Raw genomic sequence first — 24,522 nt, 5'->3', positions numbered from 1 at the left:
GTGACTAAAAGTGTCTCGAGTATTTATTTGCAGATTGGGTTGAGCCCAGATTCACGGACGTGCCTCCCAGTCATCTTTTTTTTCTTTCGTTTACAGATCACAGTTATGGATTCATATAATGCGATACTATATGAAGCATGTGCACTATAAAATAACACCACAGGACTGCAGAAACGCTAGAAGATCATTTAAATGATGAAAAACAGATAAAGTAGCATTTCAGATATACACAATTTCATTGTGTATTCGCGTACATTTTCAATATAACAGTTAAGAGTCAAAGTACAGTGTTTACAAAAAGGAAATGTTATTTCACAAGAATCAGGGTAATGAAGGAGTTCATGTTTATGGTGTGTAAAGAAATAATTATCTCTGCTCATACTTTAAATACACCCAGAGCTTATTTAAGTAGTTAAAAAGAGTTGAAGACATGGAAAATTGTATATAAACAACTAAACAACTTTCGCTTTGTGTTGTCGGTCAGATAAAATGACAGAGGAAAGAACATTAGATAATTTTTCAGTGCACCAAAACGCCAGATAAGCACAATGTTTTTTTTTTTTTTTTTTTTTTTTTTTTTTTTTTTTATGTGGTACACATTAGGGCTGCAACGACGCGTCGACGTCGTCGATGACGTCGACTACGAAAATTGGCACATTATTTACGTTCTAGAATGGAACAGAAGATCTAGAATAATGGCAGCTTCTTCTCCCGGGCATAGTGAAAATGATCATTTATCATATAAAGCCAGACCGCGACATTCAAAAGTGTGGGAGTACTTTAAACAGAAGCCGAATAAAACTGTGCTTTGTTCGCTCTGCAACGCCGGTTTCACACTGCACGTATGGAGTCAAAATAGGGCCACATATATCTGCAAAATAACACAATGTTTTGCAAAAAAAAAATATGTTTTGCAAAAAAAAAAAAGTTTTGCAAAAAAAAAAAAAAATTTTGCAAAAAAAAATAGAATATTGAGAAAAAAATGCTTTTTTGCAAGTAAAAAAATAGTAATTGCAAAAGAAAAGTTACCACTGAGAGGAAAAATAAAGTTTAGCAAAGTAAAACTTGCAGCATTGACTTTGCAACACCTTTGCGCCGCTCCTTTAAATCCGCGTTTCCGTCATCCGTGCCTCTGAGGCGCAAGCTTTCCTTTGCGCTTCATTTTTCTTTGCGCCTCGCTTTGTGTCCCTGATTTGACGTGGGGGAGGGATCAAGAGGTTGGGGTGTGTACATGGGTGTGTACAAGGGACGAAGGCGCGTCCTTCTCGTTACGTCAATCAATACAATCTGACTTAAATTTGGCCACTCGCCCTTGAGGCTGAGCAACTGTGCTGATCTCTCGCTGTCTCAATTAATTTGCCCAATCTCATTCACTTTCTATGCAGAGGATGATCCATCGATGTCATTCTGGTGTAAGGGTTATAAATACCCATGTTGCATGCATGCAGCTCTCAGCTATGTTAACTAACCAAACTACATCAGGAATCATTTCTTGAATCTGTCTGACACATCATCAGTGTTGGGGTAAAGTGTTACAAGTAGAGCTGTCAATTTAACTCATTAATTAAAAAAAAACACATGATTAAAAAAATGTATGCAATTAATCATGCCCAATATATTCTTGTGTTCAAAGACAGCTAGATGATATGCAGCAGAATGACACACAGAGGTCTCGAGATCCATACGGTCTGGGGCTCGCGCTGATGACGTAACGAGAAGGACGCGCCTTCGTCCCTTGTACACACCCATGTACACACCCCAACCTCTTGACCCCTCCCCCACGTCAAATCAGGGACACAAAGCGAGGCGCAAAGAAAAATGAAGCGCAAAGGAAAGCTTGCGCCTCAGAGGCACGGATGACGGAAACGCGGATTTAAAGGAGCGGCGCAAAGGTGTTGCAAAGTCAATGCTGCAAGTTTTACTTTGCTAAACTTTATTTTTCCTCTCAGTGGTAACTTTTCTTTTGCAATTACTATTTTTTTACTTGCAAAAAAGCATTTTTTTCTCAATATTCTATTTTTTTTTGCAAAAATTTTTTTTTTTTTTGCAAAAATTTTTTTTTTTTGCAAAACATATTTTTTGTTTGCAAAACATTGTGTTATTTTGCAGATATATGTGGCCCTATTTTGACTCCATAGCACGCGGTGGCAGAGCAGGAGCTGTGCGCGTGGAGAGCGGGAGCTTTCAAACTGCAGTCAGTGTTGCCAAGTCCGCTTTTTTCCGCGGAATTGGGCTACTTCTACACTGTTGCCGCGGGCTGTGTCTCATGTCCGCGGGTTGAAGCAAAAAACACACATATTTAACCCCCCGAACGCGATGTTTACCAGAGAACCTCCCCGAAACGCGATTGGGCTTGTTTTGGGCTAGTTTTGAGTAACGAATGGGTGGGTTTTGTTGTGTAAACCTGGCAACCCTGCTGCCAGTGTTCTCTCGCGCAGCTGAACCGTGGCGCGTCTATTGCAACAGACGGTCACATTTTCCGGGGTTCTTCTCCGACCCCAGTACGTCTCGTGCTTTTATTTATTATGGGCTGCATATATCTCCTGTTAATGCGACCTGGTTCCGCTCTGTCCCAAACACATATGCATAATAACTTGTTGTATATAGGTAGTTTACATGATTAAAGTAACATTAAAGTTAAGATATGCCTCTAGCTTTAATAATTTAAATGTGTCTTTGAAGTTTGGGCAAAAACTTCTGGCAGCTTTAGTCGTTGTTTATGCACATGTATCTTCAAAATAGACGACTAGTTATACATTAACACTATGCTGAAAGCTCCTGTATGTGAACCTTTTGCAGATAAATACAAGTGCATTTTCGTTTACTATTGACACAAATCAATAAGTAAATCATACTCAACTACTATAGTAAACAACTTTTCCTAATTAGGCCTACTCTATACATTTTATGATGAATAGTATCATTATATATTATGTTTAAAAAACTTTTGTTCATATTTCATTATAAAATGGCATACTATGTACAATAGTATACAATTAATATTGTCATCATTCATTGATTTCATGTTAAAATAATATACAAATTCACTACCCTCTTTGAAATACAATAATCAGTAAAAAAGAATAATAAGATTAATCTGGAAAATAATCGTTAGATTAGTCGACTAATCGAAAAAATAATCGTTAGATTAGTCGACAGAAAAAATAATCGTTAGTTGCAGCTCCCCCCCCCCCCCAACTGTTAGATGAAATTTACGCCCCTGGCTATAGATACTATTAATGTACACTGTCATCTAAATGTTATCGAAATTGTTTGAATTGGAAACAGAACCTGATGAGAAACTGTAAGTGAGTAATTCTGTATTTACATATTGTGGTTTTTCTTCTGAAAGAGAAGTTTCATGTTACACAGTTATCAGTATATTAAAATTTTTAAATATTTGCATTAATCAAAAAACAATATACAGACAGAGAAGGGGAAGCAGCAGCTCTGCGTGTCTCGTCTTTATTGACTTTAATATCTCCCCTCATCAGGTGGCGAGGGTACTACATTTAGGAGGCACCACTGGGATGAAATGCAGTGAAGGTCGGCATCCACAGATGATGGTCTACCTCCAGTGTCATTCATTCTGACTTGCGGCTGAGGAGTACAGCAGAGTAAGAACGTGTGGTGTATATGTCGAGTCCGGAAGAACAGCACGTGCTGTCTGAGGTCGATCATTGATACCTGGAGCATATTTACATATTGTGGTTTTTCTTCTGAAAGAGAAGTTTCATGTTACACAGTTATCAGTATATGTAAATGTTGAAATATTTGCATTAATCAAAAAAAACAAAAAAACAATATACAGACTGAGAAGTGAAAGCAGCAGCTCCGTGTGTCTCGTCTTTATTGACTTTAATATCTCCCCTCATCAGGTATAAAATTTATAAATTGTCACGGAAAACGTGAAGATTATAAATGTCTGTGAAATGTATAAATAATTTGAAGATGCAAGTTTAAAAATTCGGGGCCTATACTCACCTAAAGGATTATTAGGAACACCATACTAATACTGTGTTTGACCCCCTTTCGCCTTCAGAACTGCCTTAATTCTACGTGGCATTGATTCAACAAGGTGCTGAAAGCATTCTTTAGAAATGTTGGCCCTTATTGATAGGATAGCATCTTGCAGTTGATGGAGATTTGTGGGATGCACATCCAGGGCACGAAGCTCCCGTTCCACCACATCCCAAAGATGCTCTATTGGGTTGAGATCTGGTGACTGTGGGGGTCATTTTAGTTCAGTGAACTCATTGTCATGTTCAAGAAACCAATTGTAAAATGATTCGAGCTTTGTGACGGTGCATTATCCTGCTGGAAGTAGCCATCAGAAACAATGCTCAGGTAGGCCTTGGCATTTAAACGATGCCCAATTGGCACTAAGGGGGCTAAAGTGTGCCAAGAAAACATCCCCCACACCATTACACCACCACCACCAGCCTGCACAGTGGTAACAAGGCATGATGGATCCATGTTCTCATTCTGTTTACGCCAAATTCTGACTCTACCATCTGAATGTCTCAACAGAAATCGAGACTCATCAGACCAGGCAACATTTTTCCAGTCTTCAACTGTCCAATGTTGGTGAGCTTGTGCAAATTGTAGCCTCTTTTTCCTATTTGTAGTGGAGATGAGTGGAACCCGGTGGGGTCTTCTGCTGTTGTAGCCCATTCGCCTCAAGGTTGCGCGTGTTGTGGCTTCACAAATGCTTTGCTGCAGACCTCGGTTGTAACGAGTGGTTATTTCAGTCAAAGTTGCTCTTCTATCAGCTTGAATCAGTCGGCCCATTCTCCTCTGACCTCTAGCATCAACAAGGCATTTTCGCCCACAGGACTGCCGCATACTGGATGTTTTTCTCTTTTCACACCATTCTTTGTAAACCCTAGAAATGGTTGTGCGTGAAAATCCCAGTAACTGAGCAGATTGTGAAATACTCAGACCGGCCCGCCTGGCACCAACAATCATGCCACGCTCAAAATTGCTTAAATCACCTTTCTTTCCCATTCTGACATTCGGGCTGCGTTCGAAACCGCATACTTCCCTACTATATAGTATGTAAAAAGCAGTAGGCGAGCGAAGAGTATGCTCGAATCCTTTGTATTCATAAAAGAGTAGGCGAGAACTACCAGGGTTTTGGAGTATTTCTCGCGAGATTCGGACGTGCGTATACTGTTGTTGCGTTCGAATATGCCTACTTACCTACTATATAGTAGGCGAAAACAGTATGTGAAAGGAGTAGTATGTTCGAAACGTCAGTAATCATAAAAGAGTAGGCGAGAAGTTCCCGGATGGCCTACTGATTCCGCCCAGATTTTGAAGCACCCATCGTTGGATACTTTTCTGTCCCTGCCTTCCCATGAGGCCACAGGAAAGGATACGTCATTAGCGAATATGTCGGAGAAGGGAAACGTGGGTGTTTTCAAATGTGAGTATCACAAACCCAAATCACTGTTCCCTTGTGTTAAAATTGCATTTGTTGAAGTACTGTAGAGTAAACGGTTGAATAGTTGAAGGTGTAAAGACGACAGACAGTATAGTATAGTTGTGATTGTGCTGTAAAAACACGCTTTATTATGTAACTTATAGCTAACAAGGGATCTCCAGTAACACACATACGAGTCTCCAAAGTGGATTTACACACATTCTAAAACATATGCATCTTATATAAGTCTTACTTACTTATATTTAGTCTTACTAAATGTCAATTTAACATCTGACAGGAAAATCTTCAATAAGTATTGCAGATGAGCACATCACAACATGAAATAGACATCTAAGTAATGTATGTGTGCTGTTATGTAGAATTCAATGCTGGCAACACTGTTTACATTAGCTGAATGTAAATAAACAAATGTACATAAAGTAACTTAACATAAGTTATCTATTGTATTTGTCCATTAGTACTATTGATAAATTGAGGAACATTTGTGTGGGATTTAAAGTGAGTTAATACATAAGTAACTAAAATGTAGTATTGAGCACATAAACACAGAGGTAACGTGAATCTTGTTTGGATGTTATAGGGACAGATGAGCTCACACGTGTGCTTATCCAGTGGAGAGTGTCTCATGAAGCCCTCTTCACTGGAAAGCGGAATGCTGCCATCAAAGGCTTTGAGTGAGTATACCATAGAAAAGAATTGAATTTATTTCAGCACTTGAGTTATTATAGCACTTTTTGATTCTTGATCTCTCATCACTTGTTGCAGAGCTTCTGTGGTTGAGCCTTGTTCTCCACTCGTGCTTCAGGGTTGTGGGGTCCAGGAGGGACATGATGGACGGCTGGGACAGGCGAAGGTGTTCATGATGGTCAACTGCTTCATCAATATAAAGCCGCAGAACTGACACAGCTGTGTGGAGATGGCAGCAGATGTGGGCTTCACCGGCTGTAAATGCATGATAGTTTGTTAGACCAATACATTTGAATAAAGCTTTGTTTCATGTGTTGTTGACTTTTATTAATTTATTGTGATGTTTATTTTTATTAATTCTTTTACTCATTAATTCATGTTTCCTATTGTTGTCAGTAAACAAAATATTTTAATAACTCATGCATTAATTCATTGCTTGACTGAAAATTGATATGTAGGCTATTCACAGTGGCTGCATTTGTTCTAGTGTGTATTCATGCATCGCTATGTCATATGACAAATTGTATTTTGCTTGTTTTACTAAAACGATATAATAATAAAAAAAAGTAATATAATTTCGTATTGGTCAGCATTTGTCATTATTATTGTAAGTGTTTTAGTGGGCTAGCAATGCAGTTCATTCTGGGGTAATCTTAATTTTGAATAGTGATACTTACATTTTTCGAGTTTAAAATAAACAGTTTTCTCCAAAGGTGAGATCTTCGAGCAGCTGAAAGAGTCTCTGTGCAGACACTGAGGGAAACCGCACAGGTCGGGCTGTGGATTTACTGATGCTTTGAGCTCTCACTGCACCTGTCACTCATATCTTTTATTTTATAATTACATGATTGTATCTTTAACAATCATAACGATAAAACAAAAAAATATATCATGGGTCTACATACATTACAAAGAAAAAAACAATAACAAGGTTAGACGTCTTTGAATAATTCATCATAATGGAATACAAATGTTATTTCATAAGCTTGAGGGATGAAACAGGAGTTAAATTTAAAAAGAAAAAGGACAATATAAAAGATTTAGGCCAATTTTGCTTGTGGATGATTTTTTTTTTGCATATAAAATAAAGAAATTAACAACATATTCAAGAGATCACGATTTTGGGTTTTGGTAAGGATAAAACTGGAATCACAAGATAAATGGGCAGCTGTTTCTTCAACAAGACCACACAATTAGCACGTTTAATCAATATTAAGATATGTAGGCCTATAGATCGATTAATTAAACCTGTCACTCATGTCTTTCAAGTTGTTGCTTGTGATAACGTCGTAGGTCACATGATAACGTCAACATGACGCATAAAGTGCGGATCGCATTCATACTTAACGAGATCAGGCAATATAGTACCTACTCTTTTAGAGCTCGTTAAGTAAGTAGCCTAGGCTACTTATTGAAAATGAGTACATACTCAATGAGTATGCGGTTTCGAACGCAGCATCAGTTTGGAGTTCAGGAGATTGTCTTGACCAGGACCACACCCCTAAATGCATTGGAGCAACTGCCATGTGATTGGTTGATTAGATAATTGCATTAATGAGAAATTGAACAGGTGTACCTAAAAATCCTTTAGGTGAGTGTGTATATATATATATATATATATATATATATATATATATATATATATATATATATATATATATATATATATATATATATATATATATATATACACACACACACACACACACACACACACACATATCACACACACACATACATACACATAATTATATACACCATTTAAAATAACGTATTTCAATATACTGTGATGGCAAAGCTGAGTTTTCAGCATATTAGAATGATTTCTGAAAATCTAGCTTTGCATCACAGGAATAAATAACACTAAAGTAATAGAAAACAGTTATTTAAAATTGTAATAATAATATGTATATATATACATTTTTGAAAAATTATTTAATACAATTATTTAAAAATACATATAATTTAAAATGAGAAAACTAATAACAGGGTTGTATAATTATTAAAAATATATATATATAATTTAAAAATATCTTTAATTCTAATATATCTTTAATTTATGAGAAACTAATAAAAGTTTTATATATATATATATATATATATATATATATATATATATATATATATATATATATATATATATATATATATATATATTTACACACACACACACACACATATATATATATATACACTATATTGCCAAAGGTTTTGTGACGCCTGCCTTTACATGCACATGCACATGAACTTTAATGCCATCCCATTCTTAATCCGTAGGGTTTAATATGGAGTTGGCCCACCCTTTGCAGCTCTAACAGCTTCAGCTCTTCTGGGAAGGCTTTCCACAGGTTTAGGAGTGTGTTTATGGGAATTATTGACCATTCTTCTAGAAGCGCATTTGTGAGGTCAGGCACTGATGTTGGACGAGAAGGCCTGACTCGCAGTCTTTGCTCTAATTCATCCCAAAGGTGTTCTATCAGGTTGAGGTCAGGACTCTGTGCTATCCTTAAACTGTTCCCACAAAGTTGGGAGCATGAAATTGTCCAAAATGTCTTGGTATGCTGAAGCATTAAGAGTTCCTTTCACTGGAACTAAGGGACCAAGCCCAAACCATGAAAAACAACCCCACACCATAATCCCCCCTCCACCAAACTTTACACATGGCACAATGCAGTCAGGCAAGTCCCGTTCTCCTGGTAACCGCCAAACACAGACTCGTCCATCGGATTGCCAGGCAGAGAAGCGTGATTGGTCACTCTGCTCTAGAGTCCAGTGGCGGCGTGCTTTACCCCACTGCATCCGACGCTTTGCACTGCACTTGGTGATGTAAGGCTTGGATGAGCTGCTCGGCCATGGAAACCCATTCCATGAAGCTCTGCACACTGTTCTTGAGCTCATCTGAAGGCCACATGAAGTTTGGAGGTCTTTCATTTATGAGAAACTAATAACGGGTTTCAAAAATTGCAAACCACACATAAAATAAACAGAAAATGTATATAATATCTGAGTCTGATATAAAGTCTGAGGTGACTAAACCGGTTCTGGCGGTTAAGCATCTTCTTGCACTGACAATTTGTTAAAAAGGAGTTTCAAGTGCGTTATACCTCATCGGTGGAAAGTGTCTTATTGTGGGCACACAAACACACGCAGACGTCTCTCACAGTATGTTCTTTATTTCATACAGCTGAGAAATAAAAGCAAACACAAAACCATACAAAATAAAACTACAAAAAACTATTTGCCTCAGGTCCCAATATTTCAGAAGTACAATACATCATGAAATGATAAAGAATTTGATAGAAACTATCAGTATTTACATCTATTTTTTTATCTTCGTCTGATCCAGAGAAAACTATTAGCCTTATATTATATTTTCAGTTTTAACTTCTTTTTATGTAAACAGAATATTTTACGGCAAGAGTCGTCATTTTGGCACCATTTTGAAGTCTGTACATGGACTACGATTCTCAGTAGGACTAGAGTTGTGGCGGCAACACAGACGCAGCGATGATCTCGAAGCAAAACTCTTGCGACCTACACCTACAACATCATGGAGAAAATAAGCTCAGGACACCATGATCTGCGAGAGCAGCTATTGGCTGGGACGTAATGTGGGCGGGAATAAGGGGGAGGTCCTTGGTAAATAGGTTTGTTCCCAGTTTCAAGAGTACACTTGAGTACTTCACCGAGAGTATGTTCGGAGTGGCGTACTACCCATACTATTTTTGCAGTATGCAAATGTTCATTGTGAATGGCATACGGTGATGACTTATTTATAACATTTGCCAAAATGCTGCTTTTGTGTATACAACAGAGCACACTATACTGAATGTAAAACTGTATCCCATGATGCAATGTGCTCAACTTTACATTCTGAAACAGTATTAACTAAAACTATTAAAAACATGTTCGGAATAAATAAAGTTTTGCATTGCCCCAGAAACCTTCACAAAGAACAAAGTATGCGAGCGAATGCAAAACTTGAGCATTGAAATATAATTTTTATGATATAAATATAATCACCATTTCCTTGGGCTCCTTATGTGTGAATCCAAGGCCTAAAACAAACTTTTTGCCACACCTGCCAATGGCCGGAGACTTAAAGGGATAGTTCACCTAAAAATGAAAATTAGCCCATGATTTACTCACCCTCAAGTCATCCGAGGTGTATATGACATTCTTCTTTCAGACAAACTTTTTGAAGTCCATAAAAAATGCATCTGTCCGTCAAATCTGCTCCACACGGCTCCGGGGTGTTAATAAAGACCTTCTGAAGCGAATCGATGCGTTTGTGTAAGAAAAATATCCATATTTAAAAATGTAATTCATTTTTTTCTATGGCTCTGCATCAGCCGTTCCCGCGCCATCACTTCCGGCTAATAAGGTCAAAATACATGCAAAATATCGCCGTGATCATAGTAATATACACATAGATTCCTCATTAGTGCCTGCGCGGACCGGTCGAATGAGGCATCTACGTATATATATATATCTTTGATCACACCAGTATTTTGACCTTATTCGCCGGAAGTTATGGAGCTGGGAATACTAGATGACATTCGTCTGATAAGAGGTAAAAAAATAACATAAATACTGTTCGGTTTATCACAGAAATTTCGATTTGTATGGATTCGTATGTCTATGTGTTTTTACTCTCATTGCTCTCATACTCTAAAATATCCCCATTGACATGCATTATACGACTATCACACTGCAACGGTTGGAGTTCAAAATCTTAATTTGTGTTCTACTGAAGAAACAAAGACATCTACATCTTGGATGCCCTGGGGTAAGCAGATAAACATAAACATTTCGTTTTTGGGTGAACTATCCCTTTAAGAAAATGTACAGGCCATAAATATTTTTACCAGCCATGAAACATTGATTAATCCTTATTAAAGATTATTCAGTCTAGAGCAGTGAGTGATTTTTCTTTGTCTTTTATTGTTTGATTAACATGAAAAATAGGAATATTAGACTGCTGTCACTTTAAGAGTGAATGCACGGATCCAATACTGATACACATGCGCTTTCTTTCTCAACTGTTTACGTTCACTTAAAGGTACACGCCACTATTTTTGAAAATAGGCTCATTTTCCAGCTACCCTAGAGTTAAACAGTTGAGTTTTACCGTTTTCGATTCCTTTTAACAGATCTCGGGGTCTGGCGGTAGCACTTTTAGCATAGCTTAGCATAGATCATTGAATCTGATTAGACCGTTAGCATCTCGCTCAAAAATGTCCAAAGAGTTTAGATATTTTTCCTATTTAAAACTTGACTCTTCTGTAGTTACATTGTGTACTAAGATCGACGGAAAATGAAAAGTTCTGATTTTCTAGGCCGATATGGCTAGGAACTATACTCTCATTCCTGCATAATAATCAAGGAACTTTGTACTGTACCATGAGTGCAGCGGCGCCTGAAAATAGTCCCCAGCACGCTCTCTGTGCAAGCAGGTTGTCACGTTGGCGCTGCGTACACTGTAAAAAAAATTCAGGTCTCCAATTGAACATTTTCTAGTGACCGATCACATCAAAATTTTTCAGTTGGCCAAATGCAATTTCTGTGAATTGATGCAATTTAATTCAATTAAAATTCAAGAGATTCAATTTGGCCAACTAAAAAATTTAGATGTGATCGGTCACTAGAAAATTTTCAATTGGAGACCTGATTTTTTTTTACAGTGAAATATCAAAATGAGCCTATTTTCATAAAAAGTGGCGTGTTCCTTTAAGACATAACTGACTATGTATAAGAGGATACTTGCCGGGTGTTTGGAGATAATTTTGTGTGAATTTGTCCATTCAAGCGCAAGAAGACAGCAAAGCTCAATTCAGTATTCGTGCGCTGTCTGAGATGTGGCTTTCTGGGCGTGCGCCTCTGACAGAAAACGTCACAACGCAAGTCTTGGCAAGGCTTTAACTTGGTCTGGCAACTGTCCCGAGCGTCATTCACATTTGTTCCCACTCATGTTCTCATAATATTGCATTGTTAGGATTCATAAAAATGTCACCGGTCATACACAGACTTTTACTCGCATTTGGCGCCTGGTGCCAAAGTGCATAGTTTCACATAATAATCGTAATAATTAGTAGGCAGGATCCAGTATAAACTGCAAAGTATGAATTCAGTATGCTAGTATTCCACTCCGAACACAACCCAACTGTTTTAGACCATGGTCAGTGTTTCCCACACTCCCTTGTAACAGTCTGAAAACCAACAATGGTCATACAGCACATTAAAGCATGTTTAACACACACACACACACACACACACACTTCCTGCATCCATTTGATGAGTGTTCAAAAACAATACATCCATCATTCACTGCTTCCTCTCCATTTTCCTTCATTTTATCAGCTATTTGTCCCGTCATTCTCACCTCATTTTCTTCCATCACATATACAGCTCTTAGCTTTTTCATAACACTCTCTCTCTCTCTCGTTCTCACCGTTTATATCCACATTTAATAAATATTCATCAGCTTTTCATTTTCCACCTGTCTAAAAGTGCCAGCCAGGTGGATGTTACAGGAACTCTGATGCGACTCTTGCATGCTGGAACATTTAAAGTCGGCTTGAAACCAAACCTGACATTATTTAATTTATTATGATGTCCTTCTCTTCGATTCCTTTTCACTTGCAAATATGTCACAGTATGAGTGCTGTTTCATGCTGACTTTAAAATATTCAAACGACTCACTTGTTCCCTCAAAAGTATTAATGTGTTATGTTACATAACCGTGACCTTTGGGCACGGCACAGCCAGTGAGAATGTATTAATGAAAGATTTTGTATTTCATTCCAGCACGTTCTTTTCTTTTGCATCATCAGTTTAAGACCATCTTTAAACACGCCACGATCCAACAACGACAGCCACTCGGAATAAATATAAATATAGGACTATGGCATAAAAATCCACAACAATAAATAGACACACGGTCAAGCTTTTCGAAAATGAAAAGAAATCAACTCAGAACACAGCAATCTTTCCTTTAGCAATTTAACGAAGTCCCTTTCCGTATCTTTTAGCAGCTTAGCGAATGATAACTTGGCACTACTGAATTTTGTCATTATTTGCTTCGTCTTAGAGTCCTAAATGACTCTTCTCTCATCTTTTGCAGTCTTGTCATGAAAACAAGGATTGTGGGTTGTATTTTCCCATTTTAAACCTAAATATCCAGTCATAAGCACCATCATTAGGATAACCCTCACTGAAAATGTAGGCATACGGTACCGGTGGTCGCGACATCCGTTTCTATGTTGAAAGCATCTTTAATCACGTTATGGCAGTTACCATAACAACTGCAATCTGCACAGCAATAACTGAAGTATTCATTACTGTGTGGCACAGACGTATTGTCTTGTAAGCTCAATCACTGGCTTCTGTTTATGTGATCACTGGAAATATTTTCAAGAGACAAGATAAAAGGTCACGTCCTCTGTTCCAAAAACTAGTGAGCTCCCTTGCTTTTTACTGCCAACATAGGCAGCTGCCTTCTAAGCTAGAAAAACAATACTCTAATCGGCATAAAAATAAAAATGTATCAATAAGTTCATTTTTAAAGGGTCAGTTCACCCAAAAATGACATTTCTGTCATTGATTACTCTCCCTCATGTTGTTACGAACTCAGACAAATTAGGATATTTTTGATGACATTCAAGAGGTTAGCAACGTCGTTGCAACTTTGAAAGCCCAGAAAGGCAGTAAAGACATTGTTAAAATAGTCCATGTGACTCCAGTGGTTCAACCTTAATGTTATGAAGCGACGAGAATACTTTTTGTGCCATGGGCGTCACTAGGCCCTTTTTTCATTTTCCTTCAGTACTCCGTCTGGGATTGCGGTATATACTCTTGTTTTCTCCGGTCAAACTTTAACCGGTCCAATCGGCGAACAGAGGGAGTTACGATGGCGTTGATGTCGTGCGCTGGTTTGAGATGACATACGTCACGACCAAATGTTAGCGACTGGCTATGTCAGATCCAGAGTGGCTCTGATCCAATAGTTTTAAACTTCAACAGAGTACCCGCCTTCAAGGAAGTTACCGCTTGTCAATGGAGAGTGGCCAGACTCTCTGTACAAATGAAATGTACCAGAGTCTGGTTGGACCAGGCTACTAAAAAATGTGATTAACCTTTAAAACATATGAAACTGGCGGGAGGCTTCGGCTTCGGCCCGTCTTTTAGTCTGCGTTAATCCGCGTGTTCTTCAATCCGCAGCGGCGCCGAGCAGAACGCACGTCAGAAGCAGAGGTGTGTGCGTTCATCTAAGCCTCATTGGTCTGTCACCGCTCGTCAATGTCAAAATATTTGAGAAAACCAATCAAATCGGAGTAGGCGGGCTTTATGTTCACAGAAGCTGATGAGGCTGAGCGCGAATTTCAGCAGCGCGACTCGACGTCAAGTGCGAGATATGCAAGTAGCTAAACCATAGACTGTAGAAAGTAGCTAAACTAAACATTTCATATTTGACAGCTGCTTCTTTAAGTCAGAAATGTTACACAAATGACAAAAATATTCAGGCGAATTAATAAACTTTTGTCTAATTTCGCCATTTTAAATTGAAAATAGGCCTATGTCATTAACAAACAAGAAATATTAACAAAGCCGTTTTCTTCAGATTAGGCATAAGATTAATAATAAATGTGTACATATTGTAAATTAATATAATTCCATTTGTAGCCTTCAGTGAATTAAAAAAGCTCAGCTTTTAGTAGATTAGTAAGGAATGTGTGCATATTGTGAATAAATTTAATAAACTTAGTTACCTTTCCTGGTAGCCTTCAGTAAATTAGTAAAATGATTAATAAAACATATAAATATCAGTTAACCATGTTTCCTTTCTTCACCGACGAAAATGGAAAAACTATATCCGTCATATCTGCACACTGACATGGTTTTCAAGCTATTGTTATCACATTTTTTGGCCTTCAGAACATCTTAAAATGCACATATGTCAAAATGTTCTTGGGGGAGCATGCCCCTCAACCCCCCCATAAAAACATCACATTTGGGACCTCAGTGATTATAAATCTGCCTAAAATCCTGATTATGATTAAGGGATGTACAATACGGTCATGCAGAATAAGTCATTAATATTTGCTTTATAAATATAAGTAAATTCATTAGTTTTTAGTGAGATTGGACCCTAAACTAAAGTGTTACCATTTTTTTGATACCCTCAGCCCCCCTAAAATGAAAATCCTAGAATAGCCCCTGTTTTGTGCGCAAAAAAACGACAAAATTAACAACTTTATTATTCTCTTCAAAGCCAGTCTCCTACGCTGTTGACGTAGTAAAACCAGTGCTACACTTCCGAGTTCTACGTCACAACGCCGGCTCATTATTGGCCGACACTGTTCATGTGAGCACCGTGTGATGCTGATGCTGGCCAATAATGATCCGGCGTTCTGTCGTAGAATAAAGTTGTTAATTTTAGGGGATTTTTTGTGCTTCATAACATTAAGGTTGAACCACTGGAGTCACATGGACAATTTTAACGATGTCTTTACATGTTTTTTTTAAATTATAATATTATTTCACTGTTTTTACTCTGTTTTTGATCAAATAAATGCAGCCTTGGTGAGCACAAGAGACGCATTTCACAAATATTTTCAAAATCGAACCGACCCCAAACTTTTGAACGGTAGTGTCTATATACACACAATTTGGAGCTTGTTGCAATACATTCTGGGATTGCTTTCTCTGGCATAGAATGATGCGTTCACATTGGGCAAAAAAATGTGCGCATATAACATCGAGAGCCCATTATGATTTGGAACAGAGCTAAAGTTCGGTTGGTTGTAGCGTCTACAAGTGTGTGTACAGCTGAGGAACAAAGTACAGCTAGAAACATCTTCAGAAACGTCACTTTTTACCCTCCGAAACAAGGTTTAGCTTATTGAAATTAATTATCCAACAACAAACATTTCAACATCAAACTCCTCCCTCAATGAGGACTTTGCCGTGTCTTCAAGCGTAAGGCTTTGTTTTTAGTCAGCGAGATTCCTGGTTCAAGTAACAGCGTTTCATCTACTACGGATGTTATCTGTAATGCATAACAGGCTTAGATGAGGCTGTCAGACCAAAATAATACAGAAAGGCATCATGAACGAGCCTAGGGCTGACTTCACACACAAAGAGCAAAACAAATCTGATGTACGTGTGTATGTGTGTGTGTGTGTGTGTGTGTGTTCGAATAAGCTCGCTGGACCCTTGAGCTGCCTTGGAGTGTTCATTAAAAATACCACGCTGTTTATGTTCGCTGCTTCTGTATGGAATGTGAGTATGCGTTTTTCATTTCACACCTTCCATGTTTTCACATCCGTTTCTCCGCTGCTGGTCGAGCGGAGTAGATTGAGGTCGGACCTGTATCGGACAGGGGGCGTGGCTTTCTGCACACACCAGTGGGGGGGGGGGGGGGGGGGGGGTCATCAGGGAGGGGGCGGGATCTGTACCCCGAGCAGCTCATAAGCGAAAATGTTCCAGAAGATGGCGAAGAGGAGGAAGGTGATGAAGGAGAAGATGAGGACCCACCAGGAGCACTGTTTATGCAGAGATTCCTCATAGCTCCGCAAGATCAGCAGCCCCATGCTGATGCCCACCACTGCGCCCGACAGATGAGCCATGAAGCTGGGCTGCGGTCCGGAAGAGGGGAGGGGCGGCGAGAAACGCAACCACACGGCGCGGCCCACCTCAGAACTCACTGCGAAAGACAGAGAAAGAGATGTTTGGACACTACCGCTCAAAAGTTTGGAATAATAAACATTCTAGGAAGTCTCTTATGTTCACTAAAGATGCAAAAATACACAACAAAATATTGTGAAATATTATTACATTTTAAAATAACTGTTTCCTATGTGAATATATTGTAAAATGTAATTTATTCCTGTGATCAAAGCTGAATTCTCAGCATCATTACTCCAGTCTTCAGTAGCCGTGTTTCCATTACCCTTCAAATTGCGCAAATTGAAAATACGGCCAATGGAAACACGTCAATTTCGCAAAAACTCTCATGTATCGCATACATGTTTTTACGCTCGCATGAGGTGGTTTTTCAGGCAATTCAAAAAACTCGCAATGGAAACAGTTTTTTCCACATTTACAGGTCACCTGGCGTATGTAAAAGCCGTTCATTCTTTACAGATAACGTTTGTTTGGACAGAAGACGAGACAGCGCTCTTTATTAAACTCATAAAAGACAAGAGAATTACAGGTATACTGGATTCTAAACACAAAAATGCCACATTATCATGAAGACCTTGAAGCTTGGGATATACATAAACCTACCAACATATGTGGCATCATTTTTTGAATGACTTATCGCAAGAGGAAAAAATACGTTTTAGGTTAATGGAAACGCTGTCATTTCGCAATCGTTTTTTATTTAGAGAATATCGCAAATGTTTTGCGCAAATCTGTAATGGAAATGCGGCTAGTGTCACGTGATCCTTCTGAAATCATTCTAATATGATGATTTGCTGCTATATATTAATTATTAAAAATATATGTAATAAGGTCATGTGAAAACAATGTAGCATACTACTATTGGAAATGTTTATTATTGCATTGCATTGATAAATATTACTAATTGTTTTAAATAGTATACAGTATTTAGTGTATACTGTATAGTATGCAATATGCTAGACTTCCATTCCGAATAGGCCTATAGAAAATAAAACAACAACGGTACACACTCGCTAATATGCTATTGTGAATTAAGCCATTTCCATGTTTTTTTTAAACAGGGTTACACTTTATTTTAAGGTGTCACTGTAATTGTTAAAGTGTAATTATATATTTAAGTACTGAGTAATATTAATTAGCTACATGTACTTACTACAGGGTTATGGTTTGGTTGAGGGTTAGTTGCATGTAATTATGCATCATTAACTGTTATTACTATGGTAAGTACATGTAAAATATATAACAAAGACACTGTAAAGTAAAGTGCAACCAAAAACAGCATAAATGATGTACTGTATGCCAAACGTCTTTTTTTAACGTAAAAAAGTGAAGCTATTGTGAATTGCCATCACTAAAAATATAAAAAATAATGTTGGTAACTGAAATAAAGCTGAAATAAAATACAAATATTAAAATTAATTAGTAAACGCACTGGAATAAAAGTTGAAGTACTAAAATGACAAAATTTAGTATATTTAGTTTATACTACATACTGTAATGTGCTAGTTTTCCATTGCAAATATAGGTAACTACAGGAAAAAAAACAATAGTACATACTAATTTGCTAGTATGCCTTGTGAATTCATCCATAGCCAATTTTTTACAAACAGTATGCAGTATTTAGTGCACACCTGAATAGTATGCAATACACTAGTCTTCTATCATGAATATAGCAAATTTAAAAAAAGCACGCAATAACTTGCTATTATGCTATTGTGAATTCAGCCATAGCCTATTTTTTAAATAGTATGCAGAATTTATTGTATCCTGCATAGTATGCAATATGCTAGACTTCCCTATTTAAAACTGCTGTCCGTAACTTTTTTGTGTTCAAGATTTACAAAAATTATATAATGAGAATGAACAACATGAATCCATTTTCCAAACCGTGTTTTTGTCTTACCCTGAATCATTATGGTACACTTATAATAAGTGTTTATATTGGGACTATTTCAGACCGGTCAGGTAGGAACCGCTGCGGAGGAGCACTGTCCCTGCGTGACTCGCCATAGACATAAACAGAGAGAAGTAGCTCCGGCTGCAATGTTCTTCCGCAAGACGCATGCAGTTCTGTTTATTAACCGGTAGAGCGCAAAAAGTCACGGACTGCAGCTTAAAAACAACAGTAGGCAGTAATAGTATACACTGTGATGAATGCTGTGTAGTGTGTAGTATGCAATAAACAGTGCATTCCAAAAATAGACAAGCTATACAAATGACAGGCAACTCATAAACAGACTAAAACAATGGTTTGTGTTCAATCTGTTCCTCTCAGATGTAGCTTATTTAGTAAACTAAAATTGCTTACTGCAAACAAGTGCAAGAATCATCCGCAGCAGCTTGTATGGACACTTCATACCGGCCCAGTTCTGAAACACAAACACACACATGTTAAACGGTATTATGATGTCGACATGGCTCATGATGTACTGTATGCAAAACTTATTTTCTTTTAAGTTAAAATGTGAAGCTATTGTGAATTGCCAACAGTGTTGTTCTTGCTAACTAAAACTAAAAATATGAAGAATAATTTCGGTAATTGAAATAATCATTACTGCAGTCTTCAGTAGCCGTGTTTCCATTACCCTTCAAATTGCGCAAATTGAAAATACGGTCAATTGCGCAAAAACTCCCATGTATCGTATAAATGTTTTTACGCTCGCATGAGGTGGTTTTTCAGGCAATTCGAAAAAGGAAATTTTCGCAAAACTGCAATGGAAACACATTTACATGTCACCTGGCGTATGTAAAAGCCGATCATTCTTTACAGATGACGTTTGTTTGGACAGAAGACGAGACAGCGTTCTTTATTAAACTCATAAAAGACAAGAGAATTACAGGAATACTGGATTCTAAACACAAAAATGCCACATTATCATGAAGACCTTGAAGCTTGGGATATACATAAACCTACCAACATATGTGGCATCATTTTTTGAATGACTTAAAAAAATTAATTTAATTTATTCGCATGACATCGGTTAACGGAAACGCTGTCATTTCGCAATAGTTTTTTATCGACATTTAGAAAATATCGCAAATGTTTTACGTGGCTAGTGTCATATGATCCTTCAGAAATCATTCTAATATGATGATTTGCTGCTGAAATAAAATAAAATACAAATATTAAACAAAAACAAAACAAATGAAAACGAACTGAAATAAAAGGCATTTAAAAGGGCCACTTCAGCGCTGGGAAGATGAATGTGTATTTAAACTCGGCCATTTATGCAGTAGAAATGTGAAATTATTTTAGAAATTGGTGCCTTCTAGACTGAGAAAAGCCAGAAAATGTATTTTTGGCTCATGTGGATGAAAGACAACAACTCCCAGGATGCACTTGCTTCGCTGCCCTATGAGGCCACTCCCACCGGTCACATCTCTTGCCCACCGCGGCACCGCCCCCACCGTCGTTTTGATTTTTATAGTAATAAAATAATTTAGTTCAGTTAGAGAACAAACACTACAATTAAAAACTGAACGTGTCTGCTCAATACAGCCGAATGAGAGTCGCAGCACAAACACAGCAGGAGTCAGATCTCATTCATCACGAGAGCGAAGAGCTGACAGACCAGATGATCGCGGAAGATTCGGTTTCAAAGCCAAATGTAAAAGCGCCTGTTTAACCCTCTGGTGCTCTTCATTTAGGGGTTGCATTGGTTGTCTTCCCGGTCATAAGTGACCGGACAACTAAAAATTAAACTTCCTCCACCCCAGTAAAACCAATGCAATTTATTTTTCTTCAATAATATTTTTTCTTTTTAATTTTGTATTTTGAGATGATTTGATGGAATTTTTTTATATTTATTCAATAATTATGGTCTATTTTTGCCATTGAATTTTTTTTTTTTTGTAATTTTTTTTGTTTGTAATTTTTTTATTATTGCAGTATTTCAGGTTAAAATAGAGACTAGGCCTTCAAAATAATTTTTTTGATGGCAGATTAGCGCCCTCTTTTGGAATTATTTAAGAAATCATGCAACCATGGGTGTAATCACTAGGTCTCTATGGAGAGGCTTGAGAATTCCCTAGTTCTGTTTTGGACACATTTTATGTTTTTTTTTGGTGGATTTGAATATATATTTAATTTTTTTTTATTAAATTATTAAAAATTTTCTGTGAATTTGTGTTTTTGCAGATTTCCCATTCATTTTCTATGGTGTCATTTTTGACCAAAGAGCACAAGTGGGAGTATTTTTTTTACGACCAATTAGCATGCTCAAATCATGCCCTCAATTTTTTTGTGTTTACATCCCTAATGCTAGAAAAGTCACAAAGTTTCATATCATTCTGATGAAGCTGTGATTTTTAAAAATTCCAAATGTGGTTCATAGGCTCAGTTTTTCATAGGTGTGTGTGTATAAGTGTGCGTGTGTGTGTGTGCGTGTGTGTGTGAGAGTGGATGTGTCAATATCACACTCTTGATGTTTTAGAGTGTCACCCCTTTACTGCTGTGTACTTTTTTCAGCATCGTGGCCGATTTGGTAGATTGTACACACAAATATTCAGAGAATTTTTGTGTTTTTTCCGATTTCCCATTCATTTCCTATGGTCGGTCATTTATGACCGAAGACAATTAATGCTACTTTTTTTTTTTTTACAACCAATTAGCTAGCTTGAATCATGACCCAAATTCTTTTGTGCGTTTACATCCCTAATGCTAGAAAAGTCACCAAGTTTCATATCATTCCGATGAAGCAGTGATTTTTAAAATTTCAAAACAGAAAATTTTCCGGTCAGAAATGACCGAACAGCACCAGAGGGTTAAGTGAGTTTGTCATTGGACTGTTTTATTGTGTTTTTCATTAAGAATAATAGGCTAATGAACCCACAATTCAAGCAACCCGCCCCCGGATTGGCGCAAATAAACCGAAAATAAAATGAGCACGGCCGCCCGGCATTCATTCACGGAGGCACTGTCGTTCATTCATTCACGGTGCGCGTCCAGTCTGGCACGTTTTCAGTTCATGCCTATGGAATCTTAACTTTCATAGGAATTCACTCGCGTTGCTCCGATCGCTCTGTTATCAATGCCCGAGCGGCCGGGCTCATTTTACATTCAGTGAGTGAGATCCCTCCCCTATGGGCGGGTTGATAACATGCGGCACTAGCTCCTGCTACTGGCTGTAGTCTCTAGCCTCAGGCCAAAAAAGCCTCAGATGACGTAAAATGACGATATATTACATCATCTGAGGATTTTTTTCAGACATAAAATGCATAAATCTCTCGTCTCAGGGGGATATGAGAGGGGGGGGGGGGGGTCATTTGAATATACTACCGGGTTTCTACTGATACAAAGCCTAATGCTAATCGCTGAAGTAACCCTTTAAATTGAAGTACTAAAATTACTATAAAATAGAAATATTAAAAAAAGCAAAAGCACATAACTGAACTACTGTAACCTGAACTAAAATGAAAACTGAAAATATAAAAATAAAAGCTCATTTAAAATATTACAAGAGTATAAAAAACTGATTGCCATTTGCAACCCATTTTTACTTTCATAATATGATATTTTCTAGTGAAACATAATATTCAATGATAAAACGACTGAGTTTGCTAAAACAATGACTAAATAGTTATTTGGCAACACGTGCGCTGACGAATTGTTCAAGAAGACCAGAAATACGTACAAGTCAGCTTTGATTTCAGGCTGAATGTGTGATTTCATGCACGAAAAGGTGTTATTAGAGCTGTAAAGTTTCTAAATCGCCTGTTTTTTATTGCCTCAGCCTGTGCTGAATCCAGAACATTCCTTAAACTCCACTCACACAAATGAAAAGGCACTTATATTCCCATCAGAGGAAGAGTTCAGACGCATCCATCAGCACACAGCAGACGCTAAAGACACTTTAGGACTCTCTGAGGCCTGTTTGTATCTGTCTATGCGCGAGTGATTAGAGACTCTTTGATCTTTAGGGAAGCCGCGATATAAAGCATCCGGAGAGATTTATCCCTCTGCGTTTCTCTTTTCCTCTGCCTGATTTATCCTTTTCATTCATTCTGACACAAGTCGCCATGGCAGCGGTTAGTTTAGGTTACCATGACAACGTTGGCGAGATGTGCTGAGCAGAGTGCATAGACCCCGCCGGACCCGCCCACCACTGGAGCTCGCATATCCGTGATGGACACCGTCAGGGAACCTGAGGAAACACGCAGTCACATGTTTAGTCTTCACTAAGGACAAACAGTGGGATTATTCACTAGATAGTGTCCAGCAAACATGAGACCGCCAGCAGTGAATTCATGCAGAATTATGGCATCATGCCAATCGTGTGACACATGGTTTCCTGCGAGTGTGATTCTGTGTGAATATACCTTTGTGTGCAACATTAGAAAGTCCGTATACACTGTGTGTTTGCTTCAATGCGGCTTCTATCAAGTAAAATGTCTCCTGATAGGCACATTTAATCTTAATATAATTGGCTCATAATGACATGAGGGGGTTCCTCCAGTACACTTGTGACGCACACCTGTTTTTCTGGATTACTTGAAGTTTAATAGAGAGTGTATGTCTTGTTTTAAAAAATAATTGAATACAAACTCAATTAGAATGTAATAAGGATTGTATTTATTAAAAATACATTTTAACATTACATCATTTGTTAATTGTTTTAGTTATTTTTTTATGTACACTGATCAGGCGCAACATTATATTTGTGTCGGCCCCCATTTTGCTGCCAAAACAACCCTGACCCATCAAGGCATGGACTCCACTAGACCCCTGAAGGTGTGCTGTGGTATCTGGCACCAAGATGTTAGCAGCAGATCCTTTAAGTCCTGTAAGTTGCGAGGTGGGGCCTCCATCGGACTTGTTTGTTCATCACACCCCACAGATGCTCGATTGGATTGAGATCTGGGGAATTTATAGGCCTGGTCAACACCTCAAACTCGTGCTCCTCAAACCATTCCTGAACCATTTTTGTTTTGTGGCGGCGCATTATTTTAAAAAGAAGATATGAGGTAAAACTATTATAAACTGTGTTCCGTTGAGTGCAACTTCCATCCCTTCACAGCTGTGATTTCTCACTAAACTTAACGGCAGAATCAGCACAATCTGTGATTGTTGTCAAATGCAGTCTCTGCTGTTGCTAAATTGCATGACGTGTTTGATAATATAAAGAGATATTAAAAGCACAATAATCCGTGCAATAGACAAGTTTCCACGTTCAAGGCGGCTTATGTGTGTGCGCTGTGAAACGGACCGGCTCACACATTTAAGCTTTAAGCTTCCTGTGCGCGTCTAAACCATTAAATACGCAACAAATAGCCTATGTCAAAATGACCGGCTTGGAGAGTGATCACTTAAACACAGTTTATATCTTAAATGGGCGTAAATAGTTTGGAGAAATGGAAAAATATGATATCATAAGATCTGCTGATCTTAAAGGGGCAGCGTCTAATAAACCTGCTGATGATTGAGCCATTCATGTGAATCAAACAAAAGGCAAAGAGAAAATATTCACAGCTCTTGAATGAATAACTTCAGCTTTAATAAGCATTAATCTATCAATTTATACAGTGAAAACTATACAGTGTTATTTTATATTTCATTACTTTATTAGATTTCTTTTGTAGGCCATATTACTTAATGTTGGGTGGCACTTCAAATGTGGTCAACCTAGGGCACTACACTGTGTTAATCCGGGCATATATATATATATATATATATATATATATATATATATATATATATATATATA

General features: G+C 37.8%; 1 protein-coding gene across 1 annotated transcript in view; it reads right to left on the bottom strand.

The window, feature by feature from the left end:
- Positions 1 to 16,566: 16,566 nt before the first annotated feature.
- The window catches only part of rhbdl1 (rhomboid, veinlet-like 1), a gene marked incomplete at both ends in the record, with an annotated part of 51,095 nt that continues 43,139 nt past the window's right edge, over positions 16,567 to 24,522 (bottom strand). The window contains 3 exons of the mRNA XM_079806307.1: positions 16,567 to 16,838; positions 19,128 to 19,188; positions 22,862 to 22,962. Of these exons, the coding sequence (XP_079662433.1) occupies positions 16,567 to 16,838; positions 19,128 to 19,188; positions 22,862 to 22,962 (434 nt within the window). The remainder of the gene's footprint in view (positions 16,839 to 19,127; positions 19,189 to 22,861; positions 22,963 to 24,522) is intronic.

This window comes from Gobio gobio (assembly GCF_949357685.1).
Source record: "Gobio gobio genome assembly, chromosome: 23".
NCBI lineage: Eukaryota > Metazoa > Chordata > Actinopteri > Cypriniformes > Gobionidae > Gobio > Gobio gobio.
This window is presented reverse-complemented; position numbering and strand designations above follow the sequence as displayed.